Here is a 22,545-nt window from a genome sequence, read left to right as displayed (position 1 = left end):
AATGTAAAAGTTATTCTATCCTATCTATAAAATGGGCCTAAAGTATATTTTGGATCCAATAGTCCGAAGCTAGGTTGTTAATATTTTAGAAAGTGATACCATATCATTTTCCCATATATAATATACAAGAAATACACAAGTATATCTGTAAGTGTCTTAGACCGCAAATTATTTCAAAAACCTTTTTATTCATTTTAATTTTTTTTGTCAAGTCACATAGTGTTACATAAATTGATACGAATGAAGTACTTCATTCATTCACGTTTATTTGTCATGTTACGCTTTTCGAAAGTCAATTTGACTAATTTTCAGAGTTAAATTGGATTACATTAATTCAATATTTTAAACAAAAAATTAAGTTATTTAAAAACAATGCGAAAAGCACTATATATTGAATTTTTTTGTGTATCAATATGATGAATAAAATATATCGTAAAATGTTAGTCAAAGTTTTTATAATTTAACTCTAAGAAGGACACTATGACAATTAAAAGTTGACGAAAATTAGGGGTGTACATGACCGGGTTGGTTCGGATTTTTCAAATATCAAACCAAACCATTTCTGTCGGGTTTTTGAATTTAAAAACCAAACCAAACCAATAAAACTCCGGATTTTCAACTTCGAGTTTTTTTGGGTTTCTTCGGATTTTTCGGGTTTTTCGGATTTTCTGGTTTTTTCAATAAAGTATTCATACAAACATATAATTTACTTGTATTTCAAATATTTCTTTAGTCCTACCAAAATTCAACTAAGTTATTTCTCAAGAAAATAACAAAAAAAATATGATATACTTAATGACACTAAAATATCCANTCGCTCACATAGGAGGGTAAATGTGGGTGCCAGTCGCGGCTCGGTTTTGGGTCGTGACAACCAAATCAATAAAACTTGGGTTTTTTCGGTTTTTTGAATTTTTTTGGATTTTCGAATTTTTTCAGTAAAGTATTTATACAAACATATAATTTTACTTGTACTTCAAATATTTCTTTACTCCTACCAAATGCAACTATCTAAGTTATTTCTCAAGAAAATAACAAAAAATATGATATGATTAATCACACTAAAATATCCAATAAAAAAATAAATAATAAAATCGCGTAAAATAAATATTGAAAATTAATAAGTCATAATGAAATTGATCATAATTTAAAGTACTAAATCATGTTAAAATAAGTTTAGTAAGTATTAGTTACATGACTAAATATTAAAAGCAAGTAAATTGGATCATGATTTTTAGTTGTCTAAATCTATATAAAACTAAAAAATAAATATTTAATATTATTGTTATTCTTAGTGTTGAATTGATTTTCTTTTTGCATTAGTATGTATTATAATTAGGGCAACTTTCACATATAGCAAAACAAAAAAATTATATTTGTATGCTATAGCAAACTTTGCATAATTGCGCTCCATAGCAAAATAAAACTGTATAATTCACTATACATATACAAGTGTATAATTCGCANTTAGTTACATGACTAAATATTAAAAGAAAGTAAAATTAGATCATGTATTTTAATTGTCTAAATCCATGTAAAATTAAAAACCAAATATTCAATAGAGTCATTTTTAGTGTTGAATTAATTTTCTTTTGCATTAGTATTAATTTGATTTTTATTTAAACTGTATTGTAATTACCAACATGTCTAACGATAATCTTATTAGATTATTAAGAATTCTAACTTCCAAACATGAAATAATTATATTAAAAGATAAAAACTATGAAAAAGTATAAGAGATATTTAAAAATTATATCAAAGTAAGTAATTTTACGTATAAAATAAAATTTTAAAATTATAACATAATGTCAGGTTGGTTTGGTCTTGGGTTGATTTTTTTTGTTGAAACCAACCCAACCCAAATATAGTCGGGTTTTTTTCCAATATCAAACCAAACCACTAGTTGAACTTTTTTTTTGATTTGATTCTGTTTGCGATTTGATTCGGTTTTCGATGTGATTTTGTACACCCCTAACAGAAATAATGTATTAATAAGTGAAAAGTATTTTATTTTGCACTATCTCACATAGGGTGCCAATTTCTATCTAACTAGAGCTCATGCTATTCCTTAATTAGTAAATAGATATTGGCCATACCTAATAATTAAATCAATGTCAATCAAGTAATCAACTTTTCAATATGAGTAATTAGTGTTAATAAGCATCTAATTTCAATATTCCTAAGGATAAGGAATTTCCTAACTTTCCACTTTGCTATATATCTCATTTAATATACTTGATTAGACATATAATTTTAAATGTTTTGGTTTATTATATCAAACAATCAAATATTTATAATCTATTTGATCAAATTTTTAGAAAGGGAAAACATGTTTATTTTCTTAAACAAACTACTTATTTTAGATAATTGAGGTGTTTGATTAAAAAAAAGTGTTTCTCAGTGGTAGCAAAAGCTGAAAAAACAGATATCTTTTGTGTTTATTTAAAGAATTTAATAAAAAGTAAATAAAAAACAAAAAATAAGCAAAGAAAATTAAAGTTTCATCCCACAAAAATTTGTGTTTATTTAAAGAATTTAATCTCACACACACTTGTTCAAGGTTTGGATTAATTCCTTTTAGGATAAAATGGAACATTAATTATCTTGCGATACTGAATTACATTATTTTTTGTCAAAGGTGAAGTCGAACGAGCGACGATGACGATGGCACGAGGGAGTTTATCTTCTCAACCCTTTAATCTAAAAGCCAGAAGAAATGGTTTTATTTGAAAGCACGAAAAATATTTTCTTCACCAATGAACTTTATTTTACCTCCAACTTATTCATCTACATTTCTCAAATACACCTTATTTTTAAAACTTAACCTATAAAGAAACTCAACACTTACGTCATTTCATGATCTTAAATCAAACGTTTATTAAAAACAACTTAGTTTTTCTTGCTTTTTTAGTGTAACTTTTTTTTTAATTATTATTTAATGATAAAATAACAATATTTTTATTGTTTTGTATTTCTTGGGAGCACATACACATGAAAATTTAATTTTTTATTATTGCAAACTTCGAACAAGCCTAATTACCTAAATATACATTATGTACACGTTTTTATCATTAATTTAAAGCTTTGAAAACGTGATTAACATGTTAAATCTTTAAATTGCAACAATTTGTGATGAATGAAAAACTTCATTATTCCATAGGCTAATTAATGCATTATGGGAGATAATGATCTAATTATTTAGAAGTAAATTGGGAGTTATATGTCTCTCCAAATTTAGGTGATCCTTTTTTAAAATAATATTTTTAAATTTTTTTTATATATTTCAATAATTAGTAGTAAAAATTTGATTTTAATATACTAATTTTATCTTCGATGATATAATTTTAACTAAAGATTTTTAATTAGTTTATTTTAAATTATAAAGTTTTAAATTTGTCTTTTTTTACTTAAACTTTGTGTTCAATTAAACAGCCTTACATAATTATTTATTGTGATTGTCTTTTATACAATCTTTAAGAAAACAATTAGGTCTTTTTTTTTAAAAAAAAAAAAACTATTTTACCTCTTGAAAAAATCTGTGTTATTTTACCTTCTTTTTTTTTTACCATTTTACCCTTTTATAACAAACACACACTATAGCTTCCATTTTGGGCATGGATTTTTTTTTCTAAAAAAAATTGATAAATTTTTTGATCATGAAATTTGATAAGATTTTGAAAAAAAGTAGCTTAGCACAAACCTTGGATGAAATTTCACTTGCACTCACAAACATTCAAAAAATAAAAAAAAAAAGTAAAATACATGTCCAAATAAAATTTCGAGTCTAAAAAATATTTTTTAACATATGCTTCGAAAATTCCTCTCATGTTTTCTTAAGTTTCTACTTTACCCTATTTGGATTAGCTCTTAGCTTTTGAGTTATAAGTCAAAAATCTTGTAAACAAACGGCTTATAATTACTTTTTAATTCACACAAAACACTCAAATTTATACGATTACACCAAAAGAAAAACACTTAAACTAAGTCAATCCAAACAGACTCGATCCTAATATTAGCCAAATCTCAACTTCAATAATGCAATCCAAAACCAAAAAAAGGTGCAATCCAACAAGGGGGTGAATTACTATATATATCTTGTAAACAAACGGCTTATAATCACTTTTTAATTTACACAAAACACTCAAATTTACACGATTACTCCAAAAAAAAAAAAACACTTAAACTAAGTCAATCCAAACAGACTCGATCCCAATATTAGCCAAATCTCAACTTCAATAATGTAATCCAAAACCAAAAAAAGGTGCAATCCAACAAGGGGGTGAATTACTATATCTATCTACAATAAGTGAAAAAACTTTATGTCTTGTTTGTCCAAAGAAAGTTAAAAGTACATACATTTAAGGTAATCAAGAAGCTAATTATTTAACCAAATGGTCAAACCTACCACTTCTTTTCACCAAAAAGGCAAAAATTCTTTGATTTATTTGGCAGTTTTGATGTACAAACTTAACTACTTTTTCATATTTCAGCTTCTGCCTTTTTTTTTTTTTTGCTCTCATAAAAAGCTTCAATTTCTCTGTTCAGCAAAAAGGACATTTGGGAATATAGACATAGCATTAAATATTTGACAATCATCACAATTTAGGACTTGAAAGAGACATGACATTCAGGTAGCTTTAAATGATAGACTTTGTATATCATTATGAGTTATTAAGATATTTGATCTGATAAAGCCATTTTAAAAGGCAACTAATCATTGATTAGAAGATGATTTAATCAAGATGCCTAAAAGTGTATAGCAATTTGATTTTGTTTGGAAGCAGCTTCAGTATTACCATATCCCTAAAACTTTACATTAGACGTTAGCGTAACTCAAACCCCGAAAACTAGTTCAGACATGTTCAAAGTTATATATAAGAAATCCTTGAGGGCTAGTGACTACTATTCTCCACTTAAACTCGTAATGTGATAATAACCATCGAGCATCACTCTTACAACTTGACTAAAGCCCTAGAGGCGTAAGACTAAGCAAGAATTTACTATCAAGTTTCTACTTCGGAACTTCTTCTTCATAATCGGAGGATTTAGGCCAGTTTTGCACACCTCGACTAATTCCAAGAGTTACTTACTACTACTACCTGCCACTAACTCAAGTACTGGATAACTTTGTAGACTAAATGCTTGGACAGGAAATTTGAGAAATAACTTACCTTTTCTTTCCATTTTTCTATCAGTAAAATACAATTTGAGAAACATTTTTACCTTCTTTCTTCATAGAAATCAAAGAGGCTAAAACTTTGATCAGCACCAAGGCTCTTCAGGACAAACCAACATTTTTGGATGTATTTGGCAGTTCCTGTGGAACAAAGTTTCCACCTTTATCATATACAGCAGCAGAGGCCTTTTCTGTAAGCAGTGCATATCCAAGGAAATAGCTACCAAAAACTTAGTTTTCCTGTTCAACAAAAATGCTTTCTAGAAAACAAGCAGCAACATCATTGATGGTAATTGTCACAATTCACAAGATATGCACTTATTATCGATGTTGCTCAGACTCCTAAAAAATGTTGATGGATACGTCGGAACCTCCAAAAGCAACAAGTGCAATAACATTTTTGAAGAGTCCGAGCAAACCAAATTATTGTAGGACCTTTTGACTTAAAATGAGACAGGGCATTCATCTAGCTTCATATAAAAATTTACAAATCATCATCAGCTTAGTTCATCGAAGAAGATGCTTATAAGGCATCTAATCATGATCAACAAATGATTGAACCTACAGAAGCCGAATTCTTCAAACTGCATAACATTTTGGATCTGAAGTTTGATAAATAAGGAACGAGATATCCAAAAATTAGTATGCAGTTCATAACCTATGGTGTGTTCATAGTGGCGCAATTTAGACAACACACAACATGATATGTTTTTTAATTACTTGGCAAAAAAAGCTGCTTAAAAGAAATGTTTCCCCGACTCTCTTATTCTATTAGACTAGTCAAGCTTATGCTCTTCAAAATTTTGTATATTTTTCACAGTAACGTTACTCCAAGCCTGTGAACAGGTTTTAGGGGAAAACATTCAAGGCTAGTCAAAGATGTTCAATAACAATCTGAGTCGAGCTAACCTTTAACAAATCATATAAAACTAACATTAGTATCACCTTTCAACTGTGGCAATCAGCCAATTCCAATTAGATTTAAGAATCAGAAATTGCATTACCAGTTTGTCAATAGAAAACACATCTGCATTATATTACTGTCAATATAACTTGAAGTGCTGTTGGAAATCATGTAATACGAGATGGATATGATTCATTTTTGTAATGACTAAAATTGATTAATTGATGAAATGAAAAACTTGCCTGGCATCAAGCGCTCCCCAGCACTGAATATATATCAAGTGCAGGCAAAGTTTTGGCAATGCGGTCCAGATCTCTTTCCACAGGTGCAATGCGAATACAAGGCAAAATGAAGCACAAAAGATCAATTCTTAGAACATATAGGCAATACCTTACACAAAAGATAATGTCTGGTCTGTATGTGGAACAGACCAGGGAATGAAATTGATCAACAAACGTGAGGCCAAAATTAAGTGCACATTCAAGCGCACACGTTCACAGATGCATATCACTAATATGGAGATAGTATAAAGCAGCCTTTCTAGAATAAAACATGTGACTCCTCATAGTCATAATTAACATGCCATGTTAGTTAACACTTCCAATTTCCAGGGAACAAAGAAGCAATTCAAAAGGAAATTGTGACAGCTGCTTCAATATGAGCAGACTTAATGAAAACGTAGCAGGTTCGCAAACTACTTCAACGAGCATTCATGTTAAGGAAACGGCAGGAGAGACTTTGGCACTTTTTTCTTTTCCCACGAAGATAGTTTCTGATACACATCATCATCCACCAACCTACTGTTTTGACAATTTCGGATCCTGGCCCATTCCGCTTCACTCACTATGATACTTCCGTAAAAAAGAAATTTTGACATAAAGAGAATAAATTAGTAAAATTTGCACGACAGTAACAGTGGCAAATAAGTTCAAAGCATGATGGCCAAGTCAATATAATGGTGGATAAACAAACCCACAGAGTTTATGCCTAACCTTAGACCAGGCAATCCAAGGTCCTAGCATATACTGTTTCATTATATCACCTAACTTCATTTACATACTCAACCAACTGAGCAAAAATGCTTGAAGCTTATAGGGCAGTTAGTCTACCAATATACCACATTTGAGAATATTGTATATTGAGCCATTCATCCCAGCTAATTGCTGGACTTTTTGTTAGTTTTAAATTCCTCTTTTACACATTTTTATGTGCTATTTCAACAATGAAAAAGATCATATTTAAGCAATAAGTGGAAGATAAAATGCAAAGGAGGCATCCTAAACTTCTCTTTTCTCAAAATTTTATCATACAACAAAATGGACCTCTCTACAAACTACAAACCTGGCCTTTTCATTTGACCAGGAAAACGGTTCAAAGTTCGCTCATCTTGCCACAAAAATTGTCCAAGTTCCATATTGTTATGGACTGGCATCTTACGTTTCCTAAGTAGTGTTGCTGCAGTCTGATCTTCACCCTCTAAATTCGCCCGACCTGCTTGCAACCCGGAGTGACTATTGGCAGACTCCGCAAAAAAGAAAGGGTACTCCTTGTCTTTGCTGGTAGACACAGCCTCAAAGCCATATCTTTCCTGAAAACCATCACTTGGCCTAACGGGCATCTTATGCTTCATAAATAGTGTTTCCGTACTGAGACCATAACCCTCCAAATTTCCATGAGCTCTGTGCAACCGTGATGGCAACCCTGATGGACTATTGGCAGACTCTGCAGGAAAGAAAGTAAACTCTTTCCCTTTACTGGTTGACATAAGCTTGAACTGGTCCCCTTCATTCGAATTGCCACTTGGCCTAAAATCACCAATGCAACTAATTTGACCCTGTTGCAACTGCAAGCCAGAGTTTGCAGAGAGTCCTAACCTTAAGGACAAATCACAATCCAATTCAGGCATCCTTCTTGTCTTGTCCCTAAAATCTGCTTGACAAGATTTTTCTTGAACATCATCTCTCCTGCTAGGAAACAAGCTTGGGAAGCAGCTGATTTTAGCAGGCTCAACAATGGATGGATATATAGGTTTGCCAACAATTACATTATGCTGAGGTTCTCGGAGGACCAGCGGAGAAACTTCAGGCTGAAGATCAGTACCATAGAACAGGGGATATACTGAACCCACATCCAATGAACTACTACTTTCCGGAATAACAATGGCTTTTGCACTTGAGGAAGCACCTAGATTGTTGATGCAAGGCATTACAGGCCTGTCAAATTCTGAAGCTAATCTGGATGTATTGACATTTGTAGGTCTCAAGAACAGTGGTTGGTTTGTAGAGCGAACAGGTAACGATGAGTTAGAGTTCAGTTCATTGGCACTTCTACTAAAAACTTTAGGAGGTACACAATGAGGTTCCTGAGTTCTTGGGCTGAGGTAACTCCTTGGATTGCTGTTCCGCTGGCTCCTAGACGCTCTCTCCGGTATACATCCCAGATTAAGAGCAGCTGAGGACCAAAGTTTCATGTTAAACAAGACATAATCAGTTTGAAATCTATTTGCAACATGACATAGCTCTTTCTGAGTAATTGAACTAAAACAAATGGAGCAGTACAAATGAGCAGCAAGGTAAATGAAAGTTTTAAACTTTAGTACCTTCAACACAAGGAGGCAAGAGTTGTCCAATCTCTGTTGTCTCATCTCTCCTAATGATGGTATCAATGGCATCATTTACCCTATCCCAAAGTGTTTCAGGATCCATATATTCAGCCTAATATACAAAAGGGACCCAAAAAAAAATCTTGAAATTATTTTCTTCCATATAATCCAAATTCAACATACCCCAAGTTAAAGAAAAAAGCAAAATACCTCAGAATTAGCTTTGGAGTACATAATTTCCTCAGCTTTCAAGACAACAACAGGAAGCTTCTGTTGCCATTCTCTGTTCTTTTTTGTAACAACACTATGCCTTTCTCTTACAACCCTGATCAAACAGATGGTGAGCACTTTACAGATAACAAAATTCAAGAAAACACAAACTATACAAATTTGCCCCCAAAAGTACCTGAAAATTTGTTGTATGATAGAACCTCTCATGGGTTGGTGCCTATCACTATGCCAAGCTCTTCTAACACACTCATAAGGTCTGGGTCCTGGTCTAGGCATCTTCTTTCCTCTTACCCACAAATAAAAATATCAACTTGAACACTGTACTTTAAGCAAAATGCAAGATTGGTTAGACAGAGTGACAGAAATATCAAGAAAGATTGTAACTTCAAAGAGAAAAAAGCAATTCTTTTTTTTCTCTACATGAGTGTTTTGGAGGGGGTATGAAGTGAAAATCAAGAATTAGCTCTCTCTTTAGCTTTAGGTATTTGTTTAGGCTTCTCTCAACTTCTCCAACTCCCCCCCCTACCCCATACCCCCTTCAAGTTTTCTTAACTTTTTTTGGGGGAGAAAAGGGGGGAGAGATGCTTGTTTTTGTATTTTCCTTTCTTTTTTTTTTTGGTTTGGGTTTGGCTTGTAATAATACACGAAATTTCGATATGTTTAAGATTACGAGATTAAAGTGTATATATTTTTAAAAATTGTGTATCAAATTAAAATTAGATACTTAGTTACTTGTCTACTTGTTTTTTCTTAGTTGTCCCTAATTACTGATTCATTTTAACAAATCAAGAAAGGATAAAAAAAAAAATTTTACTTATTGTACCCTCGTTAATTATTTTGAAAAATGTAGAACTTTTAAAAAATCTTAAATTTTTAATTCAACTATTTTACAATTAATACGGCAAAATAGTAAAAGGAAAAAGGACAAATACACCCCTGAACTACCGTATATGATATGTTGATACCCTTCGTCATACTTTTGGAACATTGGTGCCCCTGCCATCCAAAAACTAAAGTGTATATGCACTTCATTCCAACGGAAGACTAAATAGGAACACGTGGAGCAATCTTATTCATCGATCCGAAGTTTGGATCAGTGGATAAGATTATGACACATGTATGTCCGTTAGTATAAAGGGCATATATACTCTAGTTTTTTTTTGGACAGTAGGGACACCAATGTCCCAAAAGTATGACGAAGGGTATCCACATACCATTTATGATAATACGAAAATATATTATTCATTTTTCTTAATAATAGATTCACTATATCAATCATTGTTTTCTTTATCATAAATTTTGAATCTATTAGATTAAAAAAAAATAGATATATAGATAGGGTACATATAACATGTGTTTGCATTTATACTTAGATAAGTTGGGAGATTTCAATTTTTAGTCTTAGACTTTTTTGGAGTACTTGGGGAGAAAAAGGCTTGGGTTTAGAGGGAGGGGGTGGAGTGGGGATTTGGTAATTGATATTTTATTCTAAAATTTATAATTGTATAATTGTTATCTCGAAAGTGAAAGAAAATAATACCATGATTATGATATAATTAATTCTAAATTGTTAATTTTAGAATTAAAAAAATAATAATTAAAATACAGAGTAACTATTTTTATATTTCATGAGAAATTATTATTATTACTATATCCCATAAATCGTATAATCCTTACTAACTTGAATCGATAAAATGTCTCGATATAAAAAAATATAATATTTAAAAAGGAGAAATAGTATTCGAAAAAAGTTGATACTTAAATAAACTTTTATTCATGTTATATTGTAAAATTTGAAACAAGTAGTTTTTACTTTCAAAGTACATGGCATTTGATAATTAATTTTAATACTTTATAACATATGATTCAAAATATTATTTCAGATGTACGTAAATTGAATCGAACGTAAATATTATTTAAGAAAAAAGTAGTGACTTTATTATTAGCTATGGGGAGAATGAAATATCATGACGTGTCACTTTGAAATTGCACAAAAAGAGCCCCACAAACCTCTCTACAAAATGCAAAAAAACCCCACCCTCACAACTGTCTATACAAAATGGCTCATCTTTGCTTGTAATTTTAGGACCACCATAGGGAACTAATTTAATGGGATTTTCCCTCAACTTTCCTAGTCTTTCGTTCGATATTTATATTAAGATTCGAAATTATTTTATTTTTGAAATAAGGTTTGTTGAAAATGATCTTTCCGTAATAACAACAGTTGTGTAGATTATCTCCTTTTTAGATTATACTTTGTGAGATTATATCAGATATGTTATTGCTTCATATAAGACTCGTTAAAGAAAAATTGCTTCTTTGCTTGCTTGATTTTTTTAGGGAAAATGGTCTGATATACCCCTCAACTTTGTCATTTAGAGCTGATATACCCCTTGTTGTGAATTAGGGTATTTATGTTTATCAAGTTGCATATTAGGGTATTTTACATTGAGATATCGATTAATTTGATTCTCTATTAATTTTTTTCATATTCAAAACTCAAAACCTCTTGATGAAAAATGAAGGGACTTTATATGTGATATGTCCTACCATGACCCTTGATGGTTCCTACTGCTCATGTTTTTCTGGTTGGTGATTCAGTTCTTGATTTTCAAGTCAAGTATTTTTTACTGATTCGAATTCACTTCATATGAGGTTTATTAAAGAAAAAAAATGTTCTTTAATAAAAAATTTTATAATGAAGTCTTGACTAGTTCGAATTCATGTAAGACTTAACAAAGGAAAAAAGTTTCCTACTTAAATTTCTTACATTGAAGTTTCGACTATTCAAATTTGCTCCACATAAAGCTCAATAAGAGGAAGAGTTCACTCAGAGGCGGAGTTAAAATTAGAAATTTGGGTGGTCTAAAATTTAGGATGAAAGAGAAAATTTTGCAAAATATGCTTCCTTTAAAAAGGAAAAAAAATATTTGTTGATAGTGGATCAGTTTGAACCTATAACACCAGTCTTCCTTATCACTTAGTTGTCAACCAATTTTATTAAGGATTCACAAGTTAATATACATATATATTTATACAAGTTTCTAACACAAATACAAGTTTTGCGAAAAAGTTATTGAGTTCGTCCGAACTCACAAAACTCCACCTAACTTTGCCCCTAGTTTCACTGTCAATAAAAACTTAAACTCAAAATATCTAAATAAAAATAAAAAAATCTTATCCGTCTTATCACAATCCCGATCGATGTTCCTATTCCTCTCATACCTCATGTTATTGCACTTTTATTGTGGGGTTTTAGAAAGAAAAATAATAATAATAATAAGGTAGCTATCAACAGAGTTTAATAGATTCAATTTGGGTAGACAAATTATTTAAGGACAATGTGTCGTGTTCTTCCATCTTTTGCAAGGATGGGGTTTCTTGGTTTTGACAATTAATATTTTTATTTTATTTTATTTTTGTTTAAATAAATAAAGTATATATATTTGTGGCTAACCCTTTTTGTGGAAATGACTAGCTGTTTGTGTTCATAAATTTTATGATACAAATACTATTATCTTTTACATCAACATAAACCCCCATAGGACCCCAACACTAATGTTGTGTAAAAGAAATAGAACCAAATTTCAAATATTTTTCATTTTAGTTAAAATTTATGGAGTTTGAATTGGAGTTGAACATAGAGTTTTATATCGTCATATTTATCGTAAAGATTACGGTAGAATAACGTTCATGCTTCAATATATCTTCAAAACTGAAAGGAATGTTGAAAATATTGTAGACATTGAAAATTTATACGACTCTGCAACATGTGTTCATCTCTACAATGTACATTCGATTTCCGTTAGAATTCTTAAAGGCTATTCTATCATAAACCCTAATTCATGCTTATAGCAAAGTAATATATTCCCTTGAAAAGACATCTCAAATATTTCGTAAATTCATGGAATATTCACAAAAACATTAAGATATAGCCGCCTATGTTCGAGACAAAAAATACACTGGAATCACGAAAAATTCATAGAGAAGAATCAATGAGAGAAACAAAATTATACCCGCACTATCAGTAAAATATTCTTCTTTCTTCATATTTTATTTGTAATTCCAGTGTATTTTTTATCACTTTTAAATTTGTTGCATGAAAACAAACATGTTATAAGTTATTTTCCAAAATTGGAAATACAACTTCAAACTAAATTTTGAAATTTCCAAAACACTAATTTCATTTTATGTGTAGAGAGATCTAAAGATATAATAATAATAATAATAAGGTCTTTAGCATTTCTATGCAAAGGATAATTTCACAAGAACAACTCTTTAGGTGGACCCAAAAAAATGAGGGGAAAGAATTACTTTATAAATACATGTCATTTTCATAGAAAAAATTTTTAAAAAGTAAATAGACACCCTTGTAATGTTGCAATCAAAGTCTCAAAGGGGAAAAAAAGGGACATGTTGTATGTTTTTAGGGTATGGGAATCTCTTGGCCTTTCACAAAAATTAACTCTTAAGAAACTATAATAAGATTTTTTTTTCTGAAACATGGTCCACTTTTTTTTTTTAATTTCTAATGAAAAAATTTAATTTCTATTTTAATCATGTGTCAAGATCAATTAGAATGATTCAAATTTATTATGGATTACCTAATTTACTATTTAAGGTAAAGTTTTGATGTTATGAAAATGCACTAGAATTGATTTAAAAAAAATCTTATTCTGTTTATAGCAAAATTACTGAGATTCATAAGTTAATGGGATTCTAATTTAAAAATTTTTATTATTATTTTTTGGTTAAGTGTGTCACATGGTGGAACCATTGAGGATCCACTTGAGATTTGGACATATTATAAGAAAGTAATAAATAGCAATTTTGGGTCCCTTTTGAATGACCATAAATACAATTTGATCCTTCATGTATTGTTTTGTTTGATATATTCACATGGTAATTTGGTGGTTTGGAGGGTAGTTAAGAGACAACTCTTTGTCTTTAAGTTTAGAGACTAAAATTGAAGATCAAGTTTGTAATTCACTTTAAGAGTAAACTATTAAAGATATTGGACTTTAGTGTAATTTTACAAAACCACTTTTCTTACCCTTCAAATATATCAATCTAGGTTGAGTATTTTTTGAGCTTTTTGTACTGGCAGGCAGGTTCGCTAGTGATATAGTTCGCTTCGGATCTAGATTTGAACGACTTTAAAACGTGTCACTAGTTGGTAAGTTATTACTTATATACCCAACATATCTCATGTGTTTTACTGATATGGACTTTTTATCTTAAGTTAAGGTGTCACCTACACCCCTAACCCCTCTATGGACTCAACACCCTCATTTAAGTTTGCCCCATCACATGGGATTTGCCTAAATTCAGCTATGATATTTGCCCCATCTTATCGGAATTTGCCTAAACTCAATTGAACTCTGACCCACATCAATAAGGCTAACATATGAGCGAATAATTAGAGGCGGACCCACCTTGTTCGGTGGGGGTGCACTGACAACTTTTAAATTTTTTCGTATATATATGTATAGATATTCTATAAAACGATCGTATATTTAATGGTGCACCCGTATTATGAAAAGCCCTCTAAGTGTACTCGACGAAGTCTCTGCTTTGAACCGCAACAATGTAGGTATGGATCCCGTGATGGATACCTTTTTTGCCTTTAAAATCAAATTTTCTTAACAATAAACCTTTCTAAAAATGGTCTTTATTAACTAGTCGTATTTGCCACCTCATTTTGTCCACCCTTAACCTTTACCCTTGAGTCACTCTTGGGCCCGTTTGGCCATAGATTTCCCAAATAATATTTGGGGAAAAATTTGGCAAATAATGTTTGTCCATATAATTTGTCACTATTTGGCAAACATTTTTGGCAAATATCCCAAATTCCCAAATACTAGTTTTTCCTAGTATTTGGGCCAAATCTCATTATTTGAAATATTTTGAAAATTAAAATTTTACCCCAAACTTTTATCTTTTACAAAATCACCCTATATAGTAGTTGTTTGTGTTGTATTACATAATTTTTTTACGTGAACACCAAAATAGTGATGAAATATTTAATGAATATTAAATAAAGATATGATTCATGTTGATTAAAATGATGAAAAATTAACTCAAGGAAATAAAATCATGTGCTTCGTCTACTTCACGATGTATGGAATGATACTTGTTGCACTCGCTCCAAATTACCACATTGCTCTAATGTGATGGAAACTATTTGTTATTGTTGTAACGAACATGCAATTGACTTATAATACAAATTTATAGTTAGTTTTAATAGTTTTTAAAACTTATGGGTATGAATCATATTTTTCTAAAAAGGTGAAATATATTTCCCAAATCCTATGGCCAAACACATGGTGAAATTTCACTCAAATTTTCACTCAAATAATATTTACCAAGAATATTTGAAAATTTATGGCCAAACGCTAGCTTAGTGGTGCGCTCTATCTTCAAATTTCGAATTCGCCTTTATAAGTGACTACTGATTTTATCCGCATTGGGCATAAATTTAAATGACTTTAAAACAAGTCATTAGTTGGTAATATCTACTTACTTATAATAACACATCTCTCGTATATTTTATCGATACAATACTTTCTCATATTAAGTTAGGATGTCAAACTTTTCAACACATGCAATTTCTTAACTGACATTTTTCTTTATTTGATCTACAATATTTATCCACTGAATCAAACCTCTCTTATGTAGTAAAGTACCTCACACTTTGAGGTCTAAAGAAAGACCTTTAGCATGATTTACTACTTCCAAGTAAAGCTTCATAGAGAGATTATTTCGATAAAATTGTGTTACAACTCACTACAACAAAAATAACTTTTAGCAGCATTAAATATTGACACTAATAAAGAGTGCTAAAGTCTTTATCGGCATTAGTTAAGTGTCATTAGAACCAATGTCGCTAAAAGCTTTAGGAACATATACAAAGACTGACAATTGCTGCTAAAATATATATTTAGCGGCAATTAAGAATTAAATGCCGTTAATGGTCATTTTTATAGTAGTGACTCCACGTATTTTGAAAACCGCTAATTATCAACTATTCAATCTAATGTAATTTCTACTTAGCAATAATTCTCAATCATATAATATTTTACCCAACGCTTAGGTTCATATATAAAAATAATTTTTATTTATGAACTTGAACTACATTTTTGTCCCCTTTTTATTCATTGAATGATGAAAAAAAATATTGTCAGTTAAATAAGATTTTTCTGTTGATGCAATTTCTGATAGCTCCAAATATTTAAGGAGTTTAATCTTTCTATAGATAAATAAAAACATGAATTTCTTTTTCATAATAATTTTGTCCCACCAATAAGGTAAAAATTTAACATTAAAGAGAAGATATATGTATGTATATATATACTCTTTCTGTTCTTTTTTTGTGTCACATTGAGCTTTTTGAGAGTCAATTTAAAGCTAATATATTATAATAATGTCATATTAATATGATGAAAACATATATTTTAAATGTTAGTCAAAGTTCATATTTTTCGATGCTTAAAAAGAAAATTGTGACAAATAAAAGGAACGATCACTCTGTCAAAAATGATCTTTATCGACAGTTAATTAAAGGCAATAGCTTAATTGCTGCTAAATATATATTTTTAACGCTAGTTAGTACTCTTTATAAGTGTTCCTAAAGCCTATAACGACATTGGATATAATAATAATTAACTTATATTAATAAAAATTTTAATAATTTTCATTAAAGTATGTATTTATTGTCACCAAAAAATATATATGTGGTAGTGAATGGAAATAATTGTCAAGTAGTGATCTATATAAACTAAACATCAAAATCAAAGATGAGTTTTTAAATGAAAGTAGACTAGCAATATCACTCTTTGGTGTAACCAAGTACTCTCTCCGTTCGAAACTATTTGTCATGATTTCTATTTTTAAAGTCAAACTATTAAAACTTTGACTAATATTTTAAGATATATTTTTTCATTATATTAATATACAAAAAACTGCAATGAATAGTACTTTTCATATAGTTTTAAAATATCTAACTTTTTTGTTTAAAATATCGAATTAATATGATCTAATTTAACTTTAAAAATTAATCAAATTAACTTTCGAAAAACGCTTGAACGAAGAGAGTAACATATAGACAAGTAATAAATACAATTCAATGAGTAACTTCACAAAAGATGGATAAAATCAAGAAAACTACCCATCTTCCTAAATTTATATCTACATCAACTACCAATTTTACTCATTTGAGGTAAGAAAACATAGTCAAGAAAATGAAGACACTTCAATTTAATTACTTTCATGAATATGGCATTCAAATAGGACTTCAAAACATTGATGAAACCAAGAAGATCAACCTTCCTCTCTGACATGTTAGGTAATTTCTGACTTAAGTTTCACCTATGGTTACTATCAAAATTTACTTATATATATTTTAATTTATATTTTTTTTGGTTATAGATTTAATAAGGAGGGTAAGAAAAAAAATAAATAATAACTTGTATCTTGTGATTTAAAATTAAAGTATATAAAATTAACATATCTTTTAATAATTTTGTGATTTAAACATGTCATGTACCTTATGTTCATTTGCTTGATGCGCATGTCTAATATAGGCAAGTTTTTACTGGTTCTTTGATTGTGTAGTTAATCATGATAACGTCATGTTTTTTTTTCATGCATTCTTTTTAATTCGTTCCTAGAAAATTTCCATTTTTTTATTTTCTTGAAAACTTGAATTCACAATCTTAAAACCTGAAAATGAGAGGTATTTACTATCCAAACAATTCGTTCTTGTCCGGTTAGGTCAAAAACTCATAAATGTTATATTTTGAAATTAGCCAATATCAACACTCTTTTTAAAGTGATGTCTCTCTGCTTGATCAAGGACAAGCACTAAAGCCATGATGAATGCCCCCATCAATGCCAGCCTTAAGGCACAACAAGAAAACATCCTTGCCCAATACAACATTTGTGTCAGGGTCCATTTCTCTTTTGACCTCAGCTCTAATACTGTTCACTCAGAGATCGTTTGGTACGTAAGATAAAAATAATAATTTTGAGATGGAATTTGAATGCAACTTTATCTCTTTGGTTATGGATTTTTCTTCTAGGATCATTATTGTACAAGATTGTGCAACATCTTTGCAAGTATGACCCCTCAATATTTGAATTCTGTAAGTGGAGAGGATCAGTAATCATGTGGACTTGTCCTACTATTGATGGCTTGTGAATGGTGAAGATTGGTGCTTGGCCTTTTTTCTCTCTTACAAATCTTTTCACCTCTGTTAAGTTAAGTCTTAGGCCTAACTCACTATTTCATCACCCTTTCTTTATTCGAGACCTCTGTTAGGTTAGGTCTTAGGTCTAACTCACTATTTCATCACCCTTTCTTTATTCAAGGTCTCAGAATTGTTTAGTTTGGAGTGTGCCATTTATGGATTGGGGTATATTTCCACGCCATGATTGCTCGATTTTCTACGGCCCACACCGAATTTGACTCTAATACAATATAATGAAAGGAAAATCATGCAGAATAGCAAACATTTAACCTATATTAGTTGTTATAGCTACAGTTTAAGAAAATTATAATTACGGCTATAATTTTTTTAATTCTCGTTATTCACCTAATATGTATAAATCACCTTATCTGTATAATCAACATGATTTGTATAACCCAAGAATTTATATAATTCGGTTCTTGATTGTATAAATTTAAAATTTTGTATATGCTTGCCCTAGCTATTTGTATATAATTTATGAAAAATTCATAATAAATTACTTTGTTTGTATATTGGCAAGCGAAATATACAAACAGAGTTCTGAAAAATTCCTAAATGTATAAATACAAAATTTGTATATAGTTGCCTAATTTGTATATTCGCAAGTGAAATATACAAATGGATAGAAATAGACAAACTGCAACTTCTATAACAACAACTATAGTTATGGAATGTAATTATTGAAACTATAGCTATAGAACCTTATTATGTCTGTTGTATTTGCTATTTCGGTAGTTTTCTCTATAATGAAATGGATTTTGGGCCTAACTCAACCCCCCAAAACTAGTTGCTTATGAGAAGAAAATTGTCCAAATTCATATAAGAAAATCACTCATCTTATCAATCATCGATGATGGATCCCTAAATTGAATTGTCCAACCCTGAGTGTGAGATGGGGTGTTGAAAAATGAAAAAAAGTCTCATATCGATGATTAATGATTAATAAGATGAATGATCTTCTTATATGAACTTGGACTATTCTCCCCTCATAAGCTAGCTTTGAGGATTGAGTTAGCCCCAAAATCCATTTCTTTAGATCCATTTGACGAAGGGTTGGCTTCTAAAACATTAAAGAAAAAATGAAAAGAAAATTTTACAACTTGAAAAAAGATAAGAGGAAAGTAAAAAAGAAAAAACAAGGAAAAACAAGTACTATGTATCAAAGGTTGGGATGGAGTGATAGATTACTCATTCATTCTTAATCAAAAGTCTTGAATTTAAATTCTGAATATGAAGTCACCTTTGATAGAAAACGCTAAAAATCATCAAAATGTGATTTTTTCATGCGAATTCAAATTATCCGTCCCTTAAAACGACGGACATTGAGTGATAAATCAAAAGAGAAAAAACAAAGAACTCAACAAATCTTTGAGATTGTTTTTTTCCCAATAAACATTGCTTTTATTTCTTTATATTATTTAAACCAATAACCAGTTAATGAATATCCTGGTGTAACAAAAATCAATAATTGTAACTCTTAAAAAAGATTTGAGCTCCTTAAACGTTTAATCATGTTAATTAATTAGTCGATCCTTTTCTTTAGTTACTTTTGAAAAGGAAAAAAAATTAGACTATAATCTTTGTCATTTTACAAAATGAAGAGAAGTATTTAATTTTTGGGAAAATTGCCTAATTAGATAAATATCTTAGTAAATTTTCTGAATAGTTTTGGGAAATTGCTTATTAAATATTTTTGTTTCTTCTCGAATTACAATATCATTTAATTATTCTTATTTAAAAAAAAAAACACTTATGTAATTAAAGCTTCCTATTCTCCTGGTTGAATGCCATGTCATATTAAACTTCTATTTTTTTTAATACGTATATTTATCAATCGTTTTAACAGATATACAGATGATATTAAGTACATGCATCTTTGATATTAGATATATTTATTTTATTATATGGGATATATAAAATGAAATTACTATCATATATATATATATATATATTGAATGAAATTGTTTTTGGATACACTTATACATGAAATTTTTACTATATATACAAATAAATAAAATTTTGTAAAATTCAAACACATTTTACCATACAAATACATAGAGAGAGCGACAAGTGAGATAGAAAAGAGATAAGCGAGAGAACAATGTATCATATATAAATGTAAATCATGGAAGAATACAATACATCTAAAACAAATTACACCTAAATTGACCCATATATATTCAAGATACATATACATAAGTCCGTTACTATATCTATCTAACAAAAAATGATATGAGTCGTAAATGAATAAATTATTGTGCCTAAACATAATTACGACTTAAACTAGCGAAAAGTAATATGAATGGTAATTTAACAAATTATTGTGTCCGAACATAATTACGAGCTAAACTAACAAAAATTGTATAGTTTGAACTTAATTTTTTCCCTTCCCCAAACTTTTCTTTGGAAGTTGAAATTAGAGTAATAATATTTTTTTATTTTAATAATATTTTAATAAAGAGAATAAATATCTTAGTAGAAGGAAAAGTATTTTTTAAAATTCCTTTTCATTAGTCAAATACTTAAACAAGTAAAACACAAATGAATTGACAAGTATCAGAAAGGTCACTTGAAATTATACACTTTTGTTAGGTCATGATTGAGTAATTAGGCAATTCTTAATCCTATATTAGAAAGTTGAGTTATTTATAAGTTAAAACTTTGTATTACTTCTATTATTTAGGGTCTTATTTAGCATGTATTTATTATTTTTCTCTACTTTGGTCTTACATAATATTTATTATGAGAAAGTATCTCATTACTTCAAGAAAATACCAAAAATAAGTTGACGGAAAATATCGTCTAACAATAATAAAATATATACTTAAAATAATTCTACAAGTAAAATTCAAAAAGGGCGATGTATATACATACATTATCTCTACCTTCGTGAGGTAGAAAAAATATTTATGCTAAATATTTGATTCAAAAAAATTATTTCGAAATAATTTTAAAAAATGATGAGGGAAAACTAATAGTAATTAATACTTTTGAAGGATTTTCACATACAAATTTTATTTTAATTTTTTAAAAGAACTTCTTTGGTTATAAATTGTAAATCAAAGTTCACTTCAATTTTAAGTTAATCTTTCAAGTTTGAAAAAGGATTATTGTATGTTCAAACGTGGTTATATTACATTTACTTTTTTTTATATTTTAGTGGTATTTTTTCTTAATTTTTTTAGAATAACTGATCGTTTCTATAATCTCTTTCACAAATTCTGTCTTTAGGGTGAGCGCTTTGTGCGCATCAGATAGACCTCCATTTTTTATTTTGTATCTATCATTTGACTAAACACAAAAAAGAAAAGAAAGAAGACTTATACGGCATATAATAATTAATCTCATTCACTCACAAACTCTTTAACTTTCAAGTTAGCTTTATCATTTACCTATTCTATAGATATACTTATGTTTACAATAACAAGTGTTTTCATTTCTAATTACCCATCCAATATTTTTCTACTTTATATTCAGAATTTAACATATTTGTATTTTAATTATTCGATATTTTATCGTGTTTGTACTATTAAAAGCTGAGTTGAAATTAATGAATTGAAACGATTTTTTAAGGAAAATCAATACCAGATTGGTAGATTGTCTATTTCCTTAGGGTCCAATCCATGAAATCAATAGACATGGCTGGTTTAACTTGAGGGACAATCGATTCGGTCCATTGATTTCAATAAATTGAAAATCAACATAGAATATACATACTTATAATTATAATTTTTTTTTAAAATCAACATAACGGATCGTTTCATTAATATACATAAAAATATAGCTGCTTGAAATCGAACCCAAATATCTATTTTGACATTGGCCAATTTTATAACTCTAGAACACATGCTCTTTGATGAAATATTTTCATAATTTCTAGTCAAACTTTCAGCAGCAATTTCGCACTTCAAGAATTCGCATAGTCTTTCAATTTTTAGATTAAAAAAAATTAAAAATTAAGAACCGTGTCGATTATCTAAAAAAAGGACATTTTTGAGCTAAAAACAAATACTTTTATGAGCTAGTTCAAATATATACAATAAAGTAAAATAACTCATGGCGAACACTAGTCGATTTAAAACTTGACATCTAACTTTTGGTACCTTCGAAATACAAGTCAAGGATTGTGTATGTAATTGTTGTACATTCAAATACACCAAATAGTTGTTTACCATTTCATCTTTTTTTTCTACGTATGAATAATTTTAATTATATCATCAAACTGTATACTTACTTTATACATGTTTACATACAATTGTTTGTTGTCATTTCTCCATACTTTTCTCTTTTGTTGTTATAATTTCGTTGAGAGAATTCAAACTGAAACAAACTATTTAAGTCGTTTTATGTATCAATTTTACGATAAATTTTGTTCTTACTTTTC

The 22,545-nt window shown here is 29.4% G+C and overlaps 1 protein-coding gene across 1 annotated transcript; it reads right to left on the bottom strand.

Moving 5' to 3' along the window:
• Positions 1-7,337: 7,337 nt before the first annotated feature.
• Positions 7,338-9,502, bottom strand: LOC107024333. The gene is made up of 4 exons (XM_015225293.2): positions 9,089-9,502; positions 8,893-9,007; positions 8,680-8,794; positions 7,338-8,531 (listed from the first exon to the last, which is right to left on the bottom strand). Exons 1-4 carry the CDS (start codon positions 9,187-9,189, stop codon positions 7,414-7,416), a joined length of 1,449 nt encoding a protein of 482 aa, XP_015080779.1. The 5' UTR covers positions 9,190-9,502; the 3' UTR covers positions 7,338-7,413.
• Positions 9,503-22,545: the final 13,043 nt, after the last annotated feature.

The sequence above is a fragment of the Solanum pennellii genome, chromosome 7 (assembly GCF_001406875.1).
Source record: "Solanum pennellii chromosome 7, SPENNV200".
Classification (NCBI taxonomy): Eukaryota; Viridiplantae; Streptophyta; class Magnoliopsida; order Solanales; family Solanaceae; genus Solanum; species Solanum pennellii.
This window is presented reverse-complemented; position numbering and strand designations above follow the sequence as displayed.

Excerpts from the sequence above, each read along its gene's own strand:
- LOC107024333 (XM_015225293.2), bottom strand. The coding sequence starts at position 9,189 with ATGCCTAGACCAGGACCCAGACCTTATGAGTGTGTTAGAAGAGCTTGG. Across the intron at positions 9,008-9,088 it reads ATCATACAACAAATTTTCAG|GGTTGTAAGAGAAAGGCATA; the intron begins GTACTTTTGGGG and ends CTGTTTGATCAG. Across the intron at positions 8,795-8,892 it reads ACTCCAAAGCTAATTCTGAG|GCTGAATATATGGATCCTGA; the intron begins GTATTTTGCTTT and ends TTTGTATATTAG.